This window comes from Carettochelys insculpta, chromosome 5 (genome assembly GCF_033958435.1).
Source record: "Carettochelys insculpta isolate YL-2023 chromosome 5, ASM3395843v1, whole genome shotgun sequence".
Taxonomy (NCBI): domain Eukaryota; kingdom Metazoa; phylum Chordata; order Testudines; family Carettochelyidae; genus Carettochelys; species Carettochelys insculpta.
In genome coordinates this window covers 96,300,620-96,322,689 of record NC_134141.1, presented here as the reverse complement: position 1 = coordinate 96,322,689, position 22,070 = coordinate 96,300,620, and the positions used below count along the sequence as shown (strand labels likewise).

Sequence of the window (22,070 nt, the reverse complement as noted above, 5' to 3'; positions counted from 1 at the left end):
CACTAAGGAGGTGCCACTCCAGTGAGACCCAGAACTGCCTGACGGATCACTGAGGGAAAAATGTCTTCTGGAGATCATGCATGTGACCCACATGCCTATATTGGAATGGACATGAGCAATGCTTCTCAAAGAGTAACAGTTAAGGAAAGGTTCATAATTGTGTTTTATGGCTTAAAGGTTTTTCAAGAAGTTGTAAATTTGTGCCTGTTGAGGCATCATAGTTTCCCTTTTCTAAAATGTACTGTAAGCAACATAAAACTGTTTTGGCAGGTAAGTTTTAGAGCTCCTCACTTTGGAAACCGTAAAACAAAAGCAGATAATGGAAAAGACAACTGTGAAGAGTATAGGTAATAGTCACCTTCAAGTATCTAAAGATGTGGGTGGTTTGTGATCTCTGATCAGAAGAACAGAACGAAAACATCTGATCTGTTCTGACCCTACTGGCAAACTCATTCATTTTCTCATCTTGCTTCTTGATAACTACATCCATCTCTTCTCTGGCCATCATCACTCCTTCAGGTCCAGTCAAAATGCTACTGTGAGAATCCCTTTTCCCAACTTGCAGCCTTGGTTAGGCTACTGTCCAGTATCCACTATATTAAACACAAAGTTTTGGTCCTTGTCATCAATAGCTCACTTTACCTTACTTTCCTGATTTCTTATCTTACTGTGTTGTGATCACCCCATTTATTCTGTCAGTTGTCTGTCACCCATTTGCTTGTTTCTACAAGGATCTCAGCTCCTTCTGTGCTGTACGTCATATACGTTTGTCTTGTTTTCATGTACATCCGGTTTTTTAAAAACCGCTAAAGCCTGAAGTGTTTTTGTGACACTTCTTTAACAGGAGGATACAGAGGTTACAATGAAGAAGTAATCCCAGGTTCAGGAAGAAGTAAGTAGATTCGATATAAAGTAGATTATCGAGAATTCAGTATTTTGTATTGCCTGATCTTTCTCTCTCATTTTCTCTAATAAGTGTGTTTTTTATCGAAGGTTCTTGGAAATCAGATGGTGAAACAGAAGGTGGTGATAATCCAGGTAAAAAAAAAAACAAAACCAAAATCACTGGGAGTCTTAAAATCACAAAATACTAGAACCGGAAGGAACCTTGAGAGGTCGTCAAGTCCGAGTTCCCCTGCATGGGGTGTGCATGTAGAATTACTTGTAAGGCAAGAAGTCAAACTCCTAAAAGTTTTTTGTATTTTATCGTAGATTTCATTAATCTATAAATATAGTTTGACTGACAGTATGTATTGCCCAGCATATGCTTCAGGGTACTCGGGAGGTTCATTTTTACAGCTCATAATCTGAGGCAATCCAGAGACCTGGTTTTGTGGGGGGGAGAACCCTTTCAAAGCATTTGCTACTTTTCTAGGTGTTCAGTTAATAGAATTCACTTTTGTGTATTGAATTTACTTGACAGACGGAAAGTTGCTCTACAGGACAACAAAAGGTACTCCAGGCTTAAAAAGCATGTTGGAAAAAGGCAGACACAAATATGAGCATAAGAGTGATGCAAAAAAATGCTGTGGTGAGATCCAACAGGTTCAACAGCATGGGTAGAGATATCCAGGACATGTGTAGCAGCTTGCCCATAAAGAATTTTCCAGTCATCCAAAGAAGATCGAGGATACTTGTTGGTGATTTCAGTACTCACTGTCTGTCTGATTTTATTCAGTGTACATGTCTGAGGGGCATTGCTGGCATTGGGTAGTGTACATCACGTTAGCACAGTGGTTCCCAAACTTTTTGGCATCATGCCTCCTTTTGATTTTTTGAGAAACCCTCATGTGCCCCCTCCCCGCCCCCCGCTTCTTTACCATCATCCAACCCCTCTTTAACAAAAAAAAAATTCAATTTGTACCTCGGCATGTAAAAGGCAAAAAAAAAAAAAAAAAAAAATCACATTTTGTGGTATGAACTTTGAAATTTAATTTTTTTTGCCTGACAGTGGTTTCCAATCGTTTTACACCCAAGATCCCTTTTTAAATGTCAGGGAAAGCCTGAAGACCCCACCCCTTTCTTTAGGCCTTGCCCTCTCCATTCCCTTTGTCTCCATCATATGCTGTCCCCTTACTCATTCTCGCTGTGTTGAAACAGGAGGTACAGGCTCTGGGGTGGGAATGAGGGATTTGGGTGTAGGAAGGGGGTGAAAGGTGCAAGCTCTAGGAGGGAATTTGGGTGCAGGAAGAAGTGGAGAAGGGGCTGCTTGCTCCAGGATTGAGAATATTGGTGTCAGGTGACGTGTTGGGGTTCTAAGCAAACCACAGGCTTGTGGATGTGAGGGTGCAGCAGTTCAGGTTGGTGTTTATGAGGGGCGCAGGTCGGGGGGGTTTGGAGTGTGGTGGGCTCAGGACAGAGATTTGCAGTGTGTGGATTGTACAGTAGTGGTCTGGGGATGTGAGGGGCTCAGGAGAGGGGCTTCCAGTGTATGATAGGCTCAGGATTAAGGTGTGGGGGGGAGATGCAGGGTGTTCTGATGCTGTGACCAGATGGGGGCATGTTGGGCAGACTTCCTTTTTAAATTAAATATGTCCACCACAAACATCTCAGCATTCTTTCCTTATGGGAGGGGTTTGGAACCTGTTTTGGGTCAGGGTCACTGACTCACAGAAAAATAAGTCTGGGACTACACAAGTGAGATGCCAAAAAACCCCAAACCCCCAAGTCCCACTGTTGCGGGCCCCCAAATGAGACACCTCCCTCCCCTGGTACTTCAGTCCCCTGGTGGGAAGAGTAGGTAGGACTGAGGTTCAAGGCCTCAGGCCAGATTAATTTGTCTAGGGTTCCAGGGTTAGTGGAATTTGTGGGCCCCTCTGCACACAGAGGTTGAGCCAAAAAAGGGATCCAGTGTGCAGGACAGGGCTGCCAGTGAGTGGGATAGGGATGAGGTACAGAATTTGGGTAGAAAATAGGGTACAGGAGCAAGCTGGGGGTAGGTGTCTGGCTAGGGGCTGTGGGTGGGTGGGGCCTGGGGCAGGGTACTTGTGGGGGGTCTGGACAGGGTATTTGTGTGCGTGAGGGGAGGGGACAGCTTGGTTTGTACCTGGAGGTCCTGCAGGTGCGTGCCAGGTCTGTGGTCTCAGGAAACGTTGCGCTGCTTCCCCTCCCCAAAGAACTGGTGGATTTCCTGAAAAGCAGGGTCTGTTCCTGCTGACAACTTCCTTCTGCCTGCTATCTTCCTGCACGGGGTGGAGGGTGGGGAGTAGGTGTCTCCAGGTCCATACCAGCTCCAACTGCTCAGGCAGCATGCAGCTTCCATGGGGAGTGAGGAGTAGGGCATGTGCTACCTGTGCAGTTGGAGCTGATGTGGACCTGGGGCTCCTACTTTTCCCCCCACTCCAGTCCTACAGAGGAACACAGCAGGCAGAAGGAAGGTGCTGGCAGGCAACAGACCCTGCTTTTCAGGAAATGCCCCGGCTGTATGGGGAGGGGAAGCAGCATGTGCATTTGCTGAGACTGGCTGTGGTGTGCAGCTGCAGGGGACACACCCATGTCCCACCACCACAGGAAGCTGGTGCTACCTCCATTTTTGCACAAGGTAAAGTCAGCATAGGCTTTCTTGGAGTGGGGTTAGGTGGGGAGGTCTGGGTTGCCTCGCACCCTGCCCCCCCCCTTGGAATTTCTGCACGCCCTCCCAGTTTAGGATCCTGTGCATTAGTGAATGTGCCTCTGATGTCGTGGCTGATATGGTTAAGCCCTGTGATGGTGTTGCTTGTATAGATTGTGGACAGAGTTGGCAGTGGGGTATGTTGCAGGGACAGATTCCTGGGTTAATGTTCCTGCGGTGTGGTGTGTGGCTGCTGATGAGTATGGGCTTCAGGTGTGGGGGCTGTGTGTAGGCAGGAACTGGCTTGTCTACCAAGGTCAGAGAACAAAATTGTTTTCCAGGATAGCTTGTAAATTGTTGCAATGCCCCTTTGCTATGTACAAAAGTCAATGAACCAGACAGCGTCTATGCCAAAGAATAAATGGATACAGATCAGACACCGAAAATGGTAACATGCCCACCCCGTAGAGGAACATTTTAACTTCCCTGGACATTCAGTAATTAATTTAAAAGTAGTCATTCTACAAAATTTTTATCACCTGATTTAGAAGACTGGAATTCAGTTACAAATTTAATACCATGAATTTAGGCTTAAGTAAAGATGTGAATTAGCAAACACATTCGAAAGGGCGATTTTCCTCCCTTTGATATTTTGCTGTTCTGTATCACATGCTATGAATGAGACTCATCCCACTTAATCTGTTTTATCAACTGGTCTAACTGATAGGTAACTGCCTTTTCCTTCATCCTTTTTCCCTGCTGCTATGTATCTATGCTGGATTCTGTAATTCCCACTCCAACCCAACTGATGAACACTCATGACCTAGTAAATTTTTTTTGTCTCCAGGATATAACAGGACTGTTTGTGAAGTTACAGACTAACACAGCTATGCCCAAAGTTAGGATAGAGTTGTTTTTAGGGTCAGTGCAGTTGGTTAGCTTTATATGAGAAGACTTTTCTCTCCATCCTGACCCTTGGAAACTTATTTTTTGATGGGGGGATATGCCCTTTTCACCATGTTTCAAATGCTTACTCATATGCTTGCAATGGTAAGACATTGGCATATTGCAGATTGTATTTTTAAAATGTTTTGAGAAATTGGAGCGAAAGCTGAGGAGCCATAAATGATGTAAGGTTATCAAAAGAAGTGAAAAGCAGACTGGATTATGATGTACAGTAGACCCCCAGTTTAAGCATAGCTTGTGTTCCTGGGCAACAGAGCGCAAGTCAAATTTCGCTCAGTTTGAGGTCCGTGGGGGAGCAAGGCCAGAACCACAGCTGACTGGCCTCGTGGCCAGGATGCGCTTTGAGCAGCCGGGGGTGTGCAGCAAGGCCCAGCAAGCGGGCACAGCACCCTGGAGGAGAAGTGGGAGGGAGCCGCCGAGAGAGCCGGGAGCTCTAGGGGTGCTGCCCAGTCTCCCCTTTTCCCCACCCCTATCAATGGAGCATGGACAGGCAAACCCCCCTCCAGCCTGCTACTGGATGGGCTCCCTCCACTGGCTGAACTCTGCCCGGGGCAGAAGTTTCACACACCATTCACAGGCCCTGGAGGCCAGGCTGGTTTCCGCACTGGCTGCTCAGGCCATGCACACCATGACTGGCTGTGGTGAGCCGCTGCAGAGAGATGTAACCCCCCGCCCCTTTCCCCGTGGCGCTGCAGTGCTGCTGTGTGTGTGTGTGGCTGTGGGTGCCCCTAGCTCCAGCATGCAGGGCACGTGCAGCAGCTCGACACTGGTGGCTCCCTCCAGTGGCATCCCAGGAATGAGCAGAGGGAGGGGCAGGTGAGGAAGGAGGCAGCCTGGGCTGGGTGTCTGCGAGTGGTGTTGGAGTAGGGTGTTGCCAGGCAGTGCTGTGGCCTTGTTGTCTGGGCTGTGCCTGGGCCAGGGCTTCAGCACCATGGGCGGGGGATTCCTTGACATCATAGAACACTAGAACTGGAAGGGACCTCAAGAGGTCATTGAGTCCAGTTCCCTGCCCTCTTGGCAGGACCAAACACCATCTAGATTACCCTCAGTAGGTATCTGTGTAACCTGCTCTTAAATATCTTCAGCGATGGAGATTCCACAACCTCCCTACATATCTTATTCCGGTGTTTAACCACACTGACATTTAAGAAGTTTTTTCCTGATGTCCAATCTAAATGTCCCTTGGTGCAGTTTAAGCCCATTGTTCCTTGTCCTATCCTCAGAGGCCAAGGAGAACAATTTTTCTACTTCCTCCTTGTAACCCTCTTTGAAGTACTTGAAAACCAGTCATGTCTCCTCTAAATCTTCTCTCTTCTAAACTAAACAAGCCCAGTTCTTTCTGTTTTCCATCATAGTTCATGTTTTCTAGACCTTTAATCATTCTTTTTGCTCTTCTCTGGACCTTTCCAATTTCTCTGCATATTTTGTGAAATGTTTTGCCCAGAACTGGACACAGTACTCCAGTTGAGGCCTAATGAGCACCAAGTGGAGTAGATTTGTGATTTCGACTTTCATTAATACAAGAAACGTGCAAGTCAGGAGTCTACTACATAGTTACCCAGTATTTTCTCTTTATGAAGGTAACTAAGGTTGATTTTACTCTAGCACATAACAAGAACCCAGTGGATGGAAGCTGAAGCCAGACAATTTCAAATAAGACTTACATTTTTTTGAAAGGGTTACTTATCATTGGAATAATCTACCAAAGGAAAATGATGGATTATCTTTTTCGCGAAGTCTTCAGGGCGGATTCCCTTTTGGAATCTCTATCCTTTAGAGAAGCACAATTTATTGTACTCAATACAGGGATAGTGGGTGAAATTTAAATGCTTCTGCCATACAGGAGTTCAGGCTAGATGATCCTTTTTGGCCTTAAAAATCTCTCTATCGAACAGGTCTTTTTTTTTTTAAAGACAGTAATACCTATGTCTTTTTGTGTTTTCTCCTTAGAATTAGTTGTAATCAGCAGTTAAAACTTGACATAATTTATGAATAACTTTTGTTAATGGTCAATGTTGAAAGTCATTCTAAAGCTACTTCTCTTGCCAATTTACCAAACAACTTTCAGATGAGACTTTAGAAGATTCCTCCTGACCCAAATGTATTCAATGTTATGATCAAGCGCTTTTATTCTAAAATGTACTTTTATGGACACCCTTTGGTCTCTCTAAACTTTTAGAATATTTAATGTCCACATGTAAAGGTTTCTTTATGGGTGCCAGGCAAAGTTTGGGCTAGACTATATTTCAGTAGTATATAGACTTTGTAATGTAAGCAAGACTTCAAAAGTGCAAAAAAATTCAGCTTCTGCTCTTTAGTTACATGATAGGATTTCACTCATTTTCTCTATGTATTGGAAGAGCCTTTTATGGGAAAGTAAACAAAGGCTAAGCAGCTAGAATGCTTCATAAAAATCTTTGATTTGCCAAGTCAAGGTGAACGTTTTAAAATGTTAATGTGTTGTGAATGTACAATGGTAATTTTTGATTAAAAAATGTGTTAGATAATCTCAGTTCAGCACACTACTGAATTTTTACTGAGGCCTGGGAATGGCTTTTTCATACATGAATTATGAAGTGCAGGTTAATGAAGTTCTGCAGAATTGTTTGGGCGCACAATATGGAACAAATTATTGCAACTAAACTTTTCCCTCAAATTAGTGTTTGTGTATCTGAACCACTGGTTTTCTTTTGTTTTTCTGAAGGTCCAAAGGTGACCTATGTGCCTCCACCTCCCCCTGACAATGAAGAAGCCATATTTGCACACTACCAGACAGGAATTAATTTTGACAAATATGACACAATCCTTGTGGAAGTGTCAGGACTTGATCCTCCACCAGCAATACTGGTTAGTGAACTCTTGTCCTCTATCTTTTGCCAGCAATCTTTACATATTTTTAAAATAACATTGTGCCTATTCTGCTTTGTGACACACAACTTTTTTCTTTTGAGAAAAATATAATCCGTGAAAAAATAGAGCAGTTTTTCCTTGGAAGATCTCTTTTGAAGGATGGATTTTCAGGGACACATTTTGTTAGCTTTCACACTTTAATTTGAGGGTCTTAATCTTTAATTTTTTCCAAATTTCTGTTGAAATTAAATACCGGTCGCACCAAAGCCTGCCTTAAAAATATCCTTTCACCTGTCAGTTGCTCTCCTTTTGTGTCTCAGTTTTGTGAAATTTCACAAAGTGCCTCATAATAATCTTGCAGGTTTAATCAGTTTCTAATTTAAGTTAAACTAAGTAATCTTTAGAGCATTTTTTAGACATTAAAAAGAAGCAAAAGGTACACATTTTTTCCCTTCACAATAATTTTTCTTAAGTACTGACTTCTAGAAAATCATTAGGACTATTTCAGTAAAGGTGTGTTTTGTGAATCTGTTCATTTTAAAGCAAATGAGAATCTGATTAGATTAGATTCAGCATTTTTACCTCCTTTCAAAGTCTTCCTTTTTTCCATAATGAGAGGAATGCAAAACCTAAAACACCTTACATTGAGAAAGTAAAGCGTAGTGTGCAGTTGTGAGTATTAGAAATCTAAAGCTGTGATTTTGATGCTCCCCATTATGCAACTAATTTAAAAATTTAGTGTTCTGCTCTAGGGAAAAAAAACGTACAAATTTCTCTCTAAATCGAATACTTGCCATATGCTGCTTGATGAGTTTTTTTTATTGAGAGATATAGATAGATAGAGATATATATATAAAGCTGTAACACTGAGGAATGAAAGTAGTAGACATAAATTATTTGTGTTCAGGGAAGATCTTTTTCTAGGAAACAGTGAATACAATTGAATTATTTTGCTACATGTGGTGATGTGATCTGTCAGCGTTAAGAAACTGGGTTAGGCTTTTCCTGTAAGGGAGTGTGTTTTGCCCATTTTGGATATTTTTCTGTTTTGTGCGTGTGAATGCAATGCAAATGATATGTGAAATGTAGTACACTTTTCTTTCTCAATGTGTCTTCTCAGAATTAGAGAGAGAACCAGTGTGTAAATATATATTCTTTAGTTAATGAAGTAGATATTGGTTACTGGTGGCTAATAGCCAGATGAGACCAGTCTTGAGTATGTTACAGATGTGTATTATGTTGAAATGACCCAGAATCTGAGGCATAGAAAACTAAAACTTCAGATGGTGATGGTCAGACTGTGTAAGCATACCAAAGAGAACTGAAAGCCAGGACCAGACTTGGATAGCATAGTATAGCTCAGAACATTGTGGCCAGAAACTTTATGGCTATTTGTTCTAGGATTTTCCCCTCTTCATTCAGTAATGCTCAACTTCTGAATTTGAATAATTTTAGTATTTCTTTTTCAGACTTTTGAAGAAGCTAATCTTTGTCAAACATTAAACAAGAACATCACTAAAGCTGGATATTTGAAACTTACACCAGTGCAGAAGTATAGTATTCCTATTATACTAGCAGGGAGGGATTTAATGGCGTGTGCTCAGACAGGATCTGGAAAAACAGTAAGTCTTCTACAAATATTCGTGCGAGGGCACAAGCACAACATTGTTTTTGGGCCATGAGAATTATAAAGAAGGGCTAATCAGGAAGTTGCAGGTGACAAATAGTCTTTCCTTCAAGTGTTTAAAGTATCTAACATTTATTCTACTGTAGAAATTGTTACTCTTAGTTAAACACATTACAATTATTTTACTTTAAGTTAAACATTTGACTTGCATATGAAATATACAGATTTCTGCTAAACTGAAATTTGCTTTCAGAAAAATAGATTTCAGTGAGTTGTCTTGCGGTAGCAATTGCTGTTAATTCTTTTTTTTTTTTTTTTTAAACTTAACAGGTATGTGTGTAGCTAAATATCTTAAAATCAACATCTAGTGGGCCTAAATTTGCTGACTGACAAATTTCATAGTTGTCTTTCTGAGATGTTGTAAAATTTATAGGCATTATGCTAAGTGCCTGAAAACTGAGATTCTCTTGTCAGCTTTTATGTAGTCTAATTTATTGGTAACACTAAAATTCCTGGTTTTTGTACCAGAGGACAAAAGTTCAAAGTTTATTTTGCAGTTTATTGCATAGCCCTAATTAGAAATACTCTGCCAGATCTGTAGGAACTATTTTGGGCACTGTTTCCAATTCAGCAGAAAAAAATGGGGAACAGTACATTAGTCAAATATTTTATTTGTGATTTGTAGCTATTTTGAAGCTCTTACCCGAAATAAGATGAAATTCCTGTCCATGGACGTCAATTTAGTAGTGCAAATCCAGACCTGACTGTTGCTTACCCTGTGTATGTCTTTAGTGCTTTGCTGCTACAGCTCCCAACCTAGTCCACTTACAACCTGTGTACTGCCATGTGGGTTGTACCCTGGATGTCTGTGCTAGACAGCTCTGGTTGAGCAACTGACCCCAGCATCTTTGTGTATAACCCCACAATCCCATCCTGGCCTCCACTAGTCTTGATTGCAACCAGAAGGATGATCCTAACACTTCAGTCCTGACCTTCCCTGAACCTTTATCCTGAAGTGTCAGAGGAATAACTTGTTAGTTCCTTTTAAAGATACAAAAAACCGTATCATCTCCTGTTAATATAACTAGTTAGGCTACGTCTACACGAGAAGTATCTGTTGACAGAAGTGACTGTTGGAAGGGATTTCCCAGCAAAACTTCTGTCAACAGATGGCATCTACACATAAAAGCAAATTGCCTTGTTTTGCTACGATGTCAGTGTTTTTCTTGTCTAGAACGATCTGAATCAAACCCTCAGATTTACCTTTTGTTTGTCGTACACGCAGCATTCATAATGCAGTATTTTTACTTAAGTATTTGCAAGATGTGTGCCTCTGAAGAGCAAGGAAAAAGCAAAGAAATAGCTAGTTCTGCAATATGTTCTGTGAATTTCTTTTTTTGCCAAATCTGAATTTTTTTTATATAGAACTTGCAAGGTTTTTATAAATGTATTTGACGATTTAATTGCTCCATGGATTGCCAACACTACCAAGACAAAGGTTTTAAATCCAAATCTAATGATGCATTTATGTTGGCTCTCCAGGCAGCTTTTCTTTTGCCAATTTTGGATCACATGATGAAAGATGGGGTAACTGCCAGTCACTTCAGAGAGCAGCAAGAGCCAGAATGTATCATTGTAGCCCCAACTAGAGAACTGATAAACCAGATCTTTCTGGAAGCAAGAAAGTTTGCATATGGGTAAGTTGCTTTTTTTTTTTTTTTTTTTCCCAAGTTAGATTGCAGTAGTATTAAGCTTAATTACTATGAAAACAAAACTGCTACTAAGGTATTGCCTTTACAAATTAAATTAGATAGGGAATTTAGACCCTGCGGACTTTTTGGTCGTCTGGTTGACCTTATTATATATGGGTAAGAAGTTAAAATGGACAAAAGGAACTACAGCATGTCAGAAATCACCTTGTGTAGAAGCACAGAAAAGTCTTCCTAGGAAATCAATTCCAGTTTGTTAATAAACTGAAGTAATTTGATATAGTTTTTTGATAATTTAAGCTAATATTTAGCAGTCACTCAATTTAAAGATTAAAAATAAAATAACTATGGTTCAGTGTTTCTAATTGCCTCTAATTTATGGTCCTAAAAGAACTTATTGAAAATCTGGTTCATTTGTATTTGAATCCTTTAAGGGAAAACATTCCTTTTATTAAAGTCTCCAGTCTTTTCTTAACTGCACTTCTGATGCCTCAAATATGAGAGAAATTCGGCTTTGAGCCCTTATGTTGGAGAAGGGTGCACTTTTTTTAAATTTTGTGAAATCTATGCTCATTACTTCACAGATAGAACAGCTGGAAAAATGTTTCCCACAAGTGCTCTAATTTCATAATCTTCCAAAGTTCTGTTGATATCCCATGTATGTGCATAACAGTTAAAACAGAATTTTAAACACTTTTCTTTTTTTGAAAGAAAGTGCTTGATGCACAATGCATTGCTGCCTTTGCTTCATTAAAGACAACATTCTGTACAAAACAGGTCATTCAAGTGTGGTAGATTTAAATTCCACAATACAGAATTTCTGTTGGGCTGGGTCTAAATGGGCAGCTTCTGCTGGCAGAACCGGCCTTCTGTCAACAAAACTTGCAAAGCATTTACACAGTTCAAGTGCTCTGTTAAGAGTTTATCAACAAAACCCAGCTGTTCACCTGGCAGTGTTTATGCCTCTCCATGATCAGGCATAAGACTGCCCTCAACAAATATTCTGTCAACAAAACTGCCATGTAGGTACTTGGGCTCCATTCTGTCAAAGGAGCAGGTTCTCCTTGGTGCTGGCTTCCCCCTAGAGGCTCAACTCTCTCATCTCTGCCTCTGGCTGTGTTTAAAGGAGCTGTCAGCCACACCAGCCCCAGGCAGGAAGCTGAAAGTGTGGCTGCAGCTCTGCTGCATGTAGCTGGAGGCACACCCTGCCAGCCACTCCCTGGAACCAGCAGTCATATCCCAGGCATCTGCAGATGGTCCTTCGCCCTCCCACAGCTCAGGGGTCCTGAAGGGATGGTAAGAAGTGGGCCTCCTCCTGGTCTGGTCTGGAAATTAAGGACTCGCTGGCCCTCTGGGCTGAAGAGATGGTGGTGGTCCTGAACCCAAGAGCTAATCGTGGAAACTCTCCAAGCTATGCTCAGATGGCCAAGGCCCTGGCGGAGCATGGCCACCCCGCCCACACCCTCAAGCAGGTGTAGGTGAACATAAGAGCTTCTCCAGGGCTATCTGCCAGCCTGGGATGAGCAGCAGATCTCGGGGGGCTGGGGAGGTGGAAGGGAGGGCCGGCCACCTGCTCCTACTAAGCACAGCTCAACCACCTCCTTGGCGGCAAAGACGGGGCCCCAAGCACTGCCCCTGTGGACACCCCACCGGAATTGTTCCCCCCTGTGCCTCCCCAGGAGGCTGCTAGCGCCACAGAGCTGGCCCAGAACCTGCCATCAGACCCTGAATCAAGTCAGGGCACGGTTGTCACCCTGGACTTGATGACCCCAAGCGCTGCCAGCTCTATTTGGGTACCTCCTGACTTGTTCAGTGGACTGTCTGGTGAGTACCCTCGTGGTCACCTCCTCCTGGGCTTGCGGGGGCAGGCATGGAGTGCCATGGGCCTAGCCGGGATGGCTTGGGTGGGCAGGTGCCCTGAAGGCTTGCCACTTGTACCCATGTCCATTACAGTGTGTACCACTGCACCTATGGGTATCCACCAGGCTGCTGACAGCCCCACAGGGGCCCTCTGAAATCTTGGGTACTGGGGGGGTGGGCCTCACCCCAGCGAAGACTGGGGGCAGGACAGCTGCTCAGCTGTGCACCTGACCCTGAGCCCCCACCCCCAGCACAGTAGTGTGAGCCATATGTGTGTGGTGGGGCCCTGGGGAGGGCATGGCAACACTGGGCCCTTGTTCCGCCCATGCTGGGAACCCCACATGCCACTGGGTGGGGGAAGGTGGTCAGGCCATTTCTCCTCTCCTCCCCCGCCCCGCAACAGCACAGGCTTGCTATGCAGTGGGGCACAGGCATGCACACCTGAGCTGGCTACAGCCAACAGGACAGGGGTGTGGACTGCATTGCCCAGGGTGGGGGGGTTTGGTGGAGGGGTTGTGAGTTGTAATGTGAGAAACACTCACCCTCTCCATGTGTGTCCACAGTTTTACCTGTCCAAGAGCTTGGCCAGGCCAGGCCAGCCCTGGCGCAGCCTCGGGGAGAAGGCAGATGAAGCAGAAGCCCGAGTGGCACATGAGTGCCAGCAGCCCAGCCCTATCAGGGTGTCCCCATATCTGGAGGGCACATTGTTGGCCAGATGACAACACCCTGTGGGCCTACACAGCTACTCTCCAGCACCAGAACAAGCTGATAGAGAAGCGGATGCACCAGGCGGACGAGTGGCAGTTGGACCAGGCACAGGCGTCCAAGCAGTGGCTGGCCCGGGAGGACTGGCTGCTGGACATTGTGGAGGCCTGGGCTACTCCAATCTGCCCTGTCAGCTGCTCCTGTCCCCACTGCAGCTGGTACTCTCCTTGCTCCCCCAGACTCTATGCCCCATGTGGTGCTCCACTCCCTGCAGTAGATGATGAACAGGGCGGGGTTCCATCTTTTCCCAAGGATCCCAGTCCCTACCATCCCTTCCAGCCCCTTCTGTCCCCTGCACCGAGCCAGATGTAGCAGTAACGTGTCCTGTTCCTTCCACTGATCTTCTCTTTTCCCATGGTCCTGGCCCCAACCCAGCCTGCAGGGGTTCTTGGCCATGGGGTGTGAGGGGCTCGTGCAGGTCATGGACATCAACCCGTGCCCCTGATTGGTCCCCCTCCCCGAGTTTGGGGCCTCATGCACCCCCCCCATTTGTAAATAACAAGACCCTATAGATTTGCAGTGGTGTTAGTTTATTTATGAAGGAACATTACATTGCTGTAACGGTTATTTTTCTGGATAACGCTTGCGTCCCTCCTTGGAGGAGGGTGTTCTGGGGCTGGCTAGGTGTGGTAAGAGAGGAGTGTGGTGGGACTGGAGCACTCCCCAGGGCTGCCCTTGGGGTATTCACAGGGGGCTGTGGGCAAAGGACTCCTGCAGCGCCTCCTAAATACGCACCCCATCCACGTGCACCTGCTGGTTAGGAGCCGCCCCAGGCTGTTCATAGTGCCTCCCCTTCCTCTGGCACCCACCCCTGCAGGAGGAACTCCTCCTTCCTCTCCACCAAGTTGTGGAGGGCACAGCAGGTGGCCACAACTGCAGGGACATTTTGCTCCCCCAGCTCTAGCCGTGTCAGGAGGCAGTGGAACTTCTCTTTCAAGTGGCTGAAGGCCAGCTCCATGGGGTTCCTTACGCGGGTGAAGTGGCCATTGAATAGCTTCTGTGTGCGTTTCAGGTGGCCAGTGTAGGGCGTCGTGAGCCACGGGAAGAGTGAGTAGGTCGTATCATCAACGATGCACAGTCATTTGTGTGTCCCCCGCAGCCAGCTTCTGGCAGGGCACACAGGTGTCCGCCTTCATCCTCTGCAACAGGCTTGAATTCCAGAAGCCCAGGCATCATGTCCCCAGCACAACCTTCTGATGTAGACATCGAGAACTCTCCTTGGTGGTCCACCAGGGGCTACATGGTCAGAGTGGTACCCACTTTTGATTTATGAAGTGTTTGGCACTGTGTGTTCTGGGGCCTGGATGGGAATGTAAGTCCCATCCAGTGCCCCAGAGCAACTGGGGAGGCCCAGGTTAGTGAAGCCAGCTACTGGGATGTCCATGTCTGCAATGTGGATGAGCCTGGGCAGCAGGAGGTCATTGATGGTCTGCACCACCTTCAGGGAGAGGAGACCATGAGTCACTGAGGGGTGGCACACCTGGTCCCCCATGAGTTCCACAGCTCCCTGTCCCCTCCCCTTTCTCCTGTGCAGCCTGAAGTTTCCTTACCTGCATCGGTATGGCCCCAATGGCGGAATTCCCGACCCTGAATTGATGGCTGAGCAGTAGTTTATCGGGTGTTGCTAGCCTTCATAAAGCAGGTGGCCACCGACTTTTGGACCATGAGGGAGGGCTGCATGTTCATTTCCTGTTTGGTTGCACAGTTTGAGAAAGTTGGCCTTCCTCATTCGGAAGTTGTGGGCCCACTGCCCCACCACCAGATAGTCTCATCGATCAGAGCTGTTGGAGTACTGCCATATGCGTCGGGGCCCCTGAGGGGAGGGGGTGGGCTGTTGGGGTACTGGGACAATGGGGTCATTGTTCACAGGTTCCTCCTCAAGGTTGTTGTCCTCTGAGAGGCAATGGAACATCCTGATGAGGACAAGGGGCAGAGGCAGCAACAGCTGGGTCTTGCTGCAGGGGCTGCTCCTGCCACCCCAGCAGCAGGCAGGAACAGGCTGTCTCACCAGAGACTGGGGTCCCTACAAGGGTGGGTTTGTGCCCGCAGGGCTCTGCAAGGCTTGCCACGCACAGCAAGTGTGGGAGGGGTGGGCCCTTAAGGAGTGCGCGGAGCTGGCTCTCCTAGAAGGGCTTACCTTCCCACGTGAGCTGTGCTTCTGGGGTTAAGGGGCTCCCTCTGACAGATCTGCATTGCTGTGTAGATACTCTCTGTCAACAGAGCAGCTTGCTATAGTGAGTGGCTTTTATGTGTAGACACTCTGACGGACGTTTTGCCGGGGTAACTCTAACAGTGACATCTGTGGACAGAGGCTGCCCATGTAGACATAGTCTTTATGTCCCTTGATCTTACAGTGGATGGTCAGGAAGTGCCTCGATTTAAAATTGCTTGCACAGCATTCAATCTGTTGTTTGTATGTATTTGTTACAACAGTTATGATTATACTATCTTTGAATGCCCAGTATACAATTTTTAAAGCAGCCATGCAACTTGCTCAGTGGGACTTCAATCCAAAGTTTACTCAGGAATCATGGGCAAGTGGTTTGAAGTGTGCCTAATTCATTCATCTTATAGTTTGATCAGTATGGCTTTGATTTAAGACATTGATTTCAGTTTCCAAGAAGACTCTCCTTGATTTAAGTCAAGTTTCCCACTGATACATCTCCACGTATTTCTTAAGTGGTGCAAATCTGATTATTGAACCATGTTAATTTGCAACTAAGGCAACATTTTCCAGCATCCTAGAGGAGATATTTCGTATTTTTTGCATAACTTGATTATTATTAGTTTGGAAAATAGTACATGATGCTCTTTACCCCCATAAAGGTGCAGATGCAGCAGCACATTAAGGAATAGTAAGAACTAAATCTCACAAACAAAATAGCACTTGTATTAAACTGAATCTTAAAATTTACATAAATAGTTCACATTTGCAATTGCAGCTGTTTTGTGAGTTGCTGGCTGACAGCTGTACTTACGGTTGATAAAATAAAAAAAAATAAATTTTAACAGGTAAGTTCTCAGAACACTAAATGTACAGTGTCCTTAAGTCCTATAACTAGCTCTCATCTTCCCACTCCTGCTGTCATTTTGATTCATAAATGGAAACGGAAATGTTCTCCTGTGTTTTCAACTTCCAGTGAATTTCTTAACTTTGAGTGAATAATGCCAAACAATGAAATATTCTCTGTGGCTGCAGAGGAAGCTACTTATGTGGAAGAGTTGGTTTAGCAACTGTAGGAATTCATTTTCAAGGGGCTTGGCTAATGATTCCTCCAAATTCAGAAGTGTCCAAAACATCAGTAAATGCATGTACTGATTTGCAGTAGCCCTGAAATCATCACTAACATAATGAGAAAGTGATTTCTGAGATGAAGAGAGTAGGAGGATCCAGACTAATTGGCCCTTACGATGGTTGATGGAAATCTGCAGTTGGTTGATCCCGAATGGTATATTAAGAATTGGCTTTTTCCTCATACTTTTTTAAAGAAAACTGTGACTAAATAGCTGGAAGCATCCCATCCAAAGTCTCTAACATTGAATGAAAGAGGAATATAGGGGGTATGCTCTGTGTACTAAAACCTATTATCCATAGCCTTAAACATCAGAGAAGTTGCAGATGCATGGCTGATACTGTTGAAAGTTCAAAAGCACTTGAAGAGTCATTGACGAAAGAAATACTTCACCAGAAAGGTGTAACAAAAAAAAAAATGGATTGAACATGAACACCACCTTATTTTTCTTTTTTTAACATTCTTAATAGAGATAAAAGTGTATCCCTAATTTCTCAAGATGCTGCTGCTGCCATGGCATGGGCATTTTCAAATTAAGTCAAAGTTTAGAAAATTGACTGGGCGTTGAAAATAGAGAAACTTGTATTTCTTTTTCTGTCTGTGAATCAAAATGACAGTGGGCATTTGGAAGATGTGAGGTAGTTAGTTGCAGAAGTCTTAAGGACTTTGCACATTTAATGTTTTGAGGATTTGTCTGATACAGTTGTTTAAAATTTGTGAATTAAAAAGTTTTAAGGACAGCTGTCAGCCCGCAAGTCAGGAAACATCTATAATTGCAAATGTGAAATATTTTTGTAAAAATGAACACTTAGCTTAAAAAATGTAAGTGCTATTCTTTGTGTGATTCAGTGCTTCCCATTCATAAAATATTGCTGCTGTCTGCAGCTTGACACAGGCAATTAGGATAATGTTCTGTTTCTTAAATGATCTAAAATTACACTGTTTACCCTCTAAACATTGTAAAATGCTGTACTGAGTTATAAATTAACATGTTGAGTGATCATATTTGCCCCTTGTTTAAGAAATACATGAAGTATTGGGCATCTTGAGTTAAACCAGTGATTTCCCGCCCCCCACCCCACCTTAAGCAATTTAAATCAATCCACTGTGGCTGTAAATGAGAATTCAGTAATTCCTGGGTATGTGTGTTTTATAAAAGATATGTAACAAGGAATTGACTTGTGCATAAGTAATCAGTTTCTTACCAATTCAATAGAACTTGCATAAGGCCAGTCGTGATATATGGAGGTACACAAACAGGTCATTCAATTCGTCAGATAATACAAGGCTGTAACATATTATGTGCAACCCCGGGAAGGCTTATGGACATCATAGGTAGAGAAAAGGTAAGATTTTTATCTAATGTTTCTATTAGATTTTAAGAATATTCTTTACCTTGAATTCCTCTAAAACAGATTGCACCTTTTTGATTAAGTATCCATTCTGGACTGACTTGACTGAAGCAAAGAGAGAGTTTGAAATTTATCACCATTGATTAGAATGAAAGAATTTGACTGCTAAATGAAGTTACAGTGATCTCTCCCCCCCCCCCCACCCCCAATCACCTAATTAGGTAGCATTTTTGAAGTAATGCTAGACTTGTTGCAGGATTATAACCAGCCGCTGTGAAATGCATGTTTGTAAATACAGGCATACTAAGATCATTTACCAGGATACATATTTAGACCCCTTTGTAATGCCATAAATGTACATGGCATTTTATGGCATCTGTTGTGACGTTTTCCTTGCCCTCGCTTATGAGATAATACCTGCTAGGGCGAGACAAGCAAGTGTTCAGAAGGTTACATGGCAAGAAAAGGATTGCAGAATTGAAAGATAATGTTAATCTTGTTTACTTATGGCTTCAGTCTCCTTTTTGATTTTTCAGAAACATTAAAACTTTGGAGCAGGACATGACCCCAGGTCTCTCCATTGGCTTTTCTTTATGACAATCTTCATCTGTCTCTTTGGTAGTAAAATCCTTAGTTTTAGTAACTTTTATTGTCTGTGTGGAGCTGTTGTCTTAATTCATATATTAACTTGTTTGAAAATAGCTTATTTTTTCTACTAATCAGTTATGGGTAAGTTTGTGGTTCTGTTTGTAAGGCTGTAGGTTAATCAGTTCACACAATTAACTTAAATTAATGGTGATTAATCACAGTTAACCAATAGAATACCAGTTGAACTTTATTAAATGTTTGTGGAGTTTTTAACCTTTAAAATATATTTATTTCAATTACAACACAATGTACCATTCTCACTTCATTTCTGATTACAAATTACTTACGCTATAAAACGACAAATTTTAATTCACCTCATTCCAGTCATGTGGTGCAGTCTTATGTATTTGCAAGTTGCACTTTCATATTTTATGTATGTGCAGTCCAAAACAAAAGTGTTGAACTTCAGAGCCTGCAAGTCCGTTTATTCAGCCAATTGCTAAGACAAGCTAATTTGTTCACATTTATAGGGGGTAATGCTGCCTGTTTCTTGTTTACGATGTCAGATGAAAGTGAGAACAGGTATTTGAATGTGACTTCTGTAGATGGCATAGCAAGCTATTTGTGTGCTAGAGGTGCTAACCATCCATATGCCTGTTTGTACTTTGCCAACCATTCCAGAGGACATTCTGTCATGATGCTCATTAAGAGGGGGAAAAAAAAGACCTTAATTACATTTGTGACTGAACACTTTGGGTAGAATTGTATGTCTCCTGCTCTGTTCTACTGGTATTTCTCCATATATTTCGTGTTACAGTGGTCTCCAATAATGACCCAGCCTACATTTGTTGTTTGAAGGATCCCTTCACCACCGATTTGAGAGAAAACTAAGACATTTTTCTAAAGATAGCTGCTGTACTTGACTGAAGAATCTGAAGTAGTTTCCAGAATCTGAGAGGAACAAGATATAGTGCATGCTTTCAAAAGTCTTAAAAGAGTAACACACTGGAAACTACAGATCCCAAACCACCAAAAGAGAAAGCCAGTCTGCACTGCTTTGGATCCTTCTCAAATAGAACTTCTCAGTGTCAACATGTCTGGAACGGTGGCTGAAGCATGAAGGGACAAGAGAGATCTTTAGCACATCTGTCATGTAAATATCTTGTGATTTGAGCTACAACAGTGCCATGCGAATGCCCGATCTTCTTTGAGCCTTTACTCACATTAATTCCAAGTAGGTGTATGGTACCATGTGTATGTATACATGGTTATCAGAAGGCTTTTTCCCTAGTTGCACTCATTAGGTCAACTGTGGAGCCCCTGGAGCGTCACCATTATGATACAGTATATAAGCCACTGCTGACCTGCTGCATATATATGGACATGCGCATATCTTCGTCCCTGATTCTGGATCTAAAAAGGACTAAGGTCAGCTCCTAGCACCTCAACCTAGAGTCCCTTTACCTCATGGCCTGAAGCTTCATTGCTAAATGTTATGGAGCTAGTGCATTCAGATGCTGTCAGAGAAGTCATCCTAGATGGAGAAACCTCCCACTCATGTCACTTAACTAAGTGGAAGAGATTTTCCACTTGGGCTGTGGCCACACATGTGCATGGCCGTATCGAAGGCTTGGCCAAGTGTGGCCACAGCCTTGGTGTCTCCAAAAGGGTACACTGCCAAGGGAGATCTCCATTTGTTATCCTGAACTACCTATTTCATCTGAAGCAGCAGCACTCAGAATGTTCAGTAAAGGAACGCTTGGCAGCAGTTTCAGCATTCCACCCCAGCTTGGTGGCCCACTCCTTGTTTGCTCACCCAGTGGTGGGCTTCTTCTCAAAAGATCTGAGCAGAGCTGATTCCTCTGCGGGATCTTAATCTCATGTTCTCTAAGTTAATGGAAACTGCTTCCTCTCCTCTCTTCTCTGGAAGGTAATTTTCCTGGTTGTGATCACAGTAAGTTGAAGGGTATCAGAATAAAGGCCTGACATCAGAGCTATCTTATATGTCCTTTTTATTAAGGACAAGCTGCGGCTTTGACTGCATTCAGCCTTCTGGATGTTTTTTTGTCTTCTACCCAAAGCCACATGCATCCAACGAGGAGTAGTCACTGAATTTGCTGGATGTTAGAGACTCATGCTTTGCATAGAGAATGCATGAATCTCTTAAGGAAATCTAACCAGCTGTTCATTGCTATCGCAGACAGAATGAAAGGACTGCTTATCTCCTCCCAGACAGTTTCTCTTTGATCCTGGCTTGCATTAGACCTGCTATGACCTTGCCAAGGTTCCAGCTTCTCTCTTAATTGCATATTCCACATGAGCAGAGCATCACTTTCTGAATTCCAAGCTCATGTTCCCATCCAAAATACCTGCTGGGCAGCAACATGGTCTTCAGTTCACACGTTTACATCTCACTGCACCATTACCCCACAGGCCAGTGACACTGCTTCATTTGGTAGTAGTGCTCTAGTCTTTAACTTACTGATATTGCATCCCTCCCCAAGATAACTGCTTGGGAGTCACCTGCTTGGCATCAACATGAGCAGTTAGTGTTTTTTTTTTTAAATAATCTCTTAACAACTGTTATTATTTTGAGATGTGTTGGTCACATCCATTCCAACACCCACCTGCCTCCCCTCTAGCATGGATTATTCTGGCAAGAAGGAGCACAGCAGTTGGCAAGTCATCAGCGGCCTACATACAGTGCCATGACACCACTTTTCAAGTACTCCATTGCCAACCCAACCCAAATGGATGCTAGGGGAAAAAGCACTTATGAGAGGTAGGTAATTTGTTTTTTCTCACGTTCAGGTGTGATAAGAAAGAATACCCAGTATTTCCTGCAAACGTAAGCAAACTTGTTTTGAGGGAATGGCCGAAGAAAGAGTAGAATTGTGTGGAGTCATCATCACTAAAATTTTCTATTGTTTGTTTTTGAATGCAATTATTTTTGTGCATAATTCTACATCTTTAAGTTCAGCCTCCGTGCTAAAAGGGCTGCGGTAATTAGGGGAATTAAGAAATACATTTTGTTTTATAGCATGCAGATATCTGTAATAAAAATGAAGTGGTCATCGTATAGTTGATGTTCTGTGGTGTAATTGAAATCAGTATATTTCAAAATGTAGAAAATATCCAAAAATATTTAAATACTGTTCTATTTGTTTAACTGTGTTTTGGTGTTTAGTCATCTGACACCCCTACTTACTTGCATTTGGGTGGTTATTGTCCAAAAAACACATCGAAGGTGCGGTAAATGAGGCCTTGGCAGGTGAGGATACTTCTGACCCTCTTTCAGACTTATATATTCCTTGTTACTAAGGTTCTTCTTCGAGTGTCCCCGTGGGTGCTCCACCATAGGTGACGGCTTGGCCGGCGCCGCAGATCGGATCTTCCAAGCAGTTTCTGCCGGACCGCGCATGCGCCGGTACGCGCCGCTCCCTGGCGCGCTCCTGGCCATGTGCGCGATCCGGTCCCCGCCAGTTCCTCTCAACCGCCGTCGGCTGCAGA

At 43.7% G+C, this 22,070-nt stretch overlaps 1 protein-coding gene across 1 annotated transcript in view; it reads left to right on the top strand.

Moving 5' to 3' along the window:
* DDX4 (DEAD-box helicase 4) overlaps window positions 1-22,070 on the top strand; it is a 100,656-nt gene that overhangs the window by 43,714 nt on the left and 34,872 nt on the right. The window contains exons 9-14 of the mRNA XM_074995563.1: window positions 845-892; window positions 994-1,038; window positions 7,221-7,363; window positions 8,836-8,988; window positions 10,536-10,690; window positions 17,837-17,966. Coding sequence (XP_074851664.1) covers window positions 845-892; window positions 994-1,038; window positions 7,221-7,363; window positions 8,836-8,988; window positions 10,536-10,690; window positions 17,837-17,966 — 674 coding nt within the window. The remainder of the gene's footprint in view (window positions 1-844; window positions 893-993; window positions 1,039-7,220; window positions 7,364-8,835; window positions 8,989-10,535; window positions 10,691-17,836; window positions 17,967-22,070) is intronic.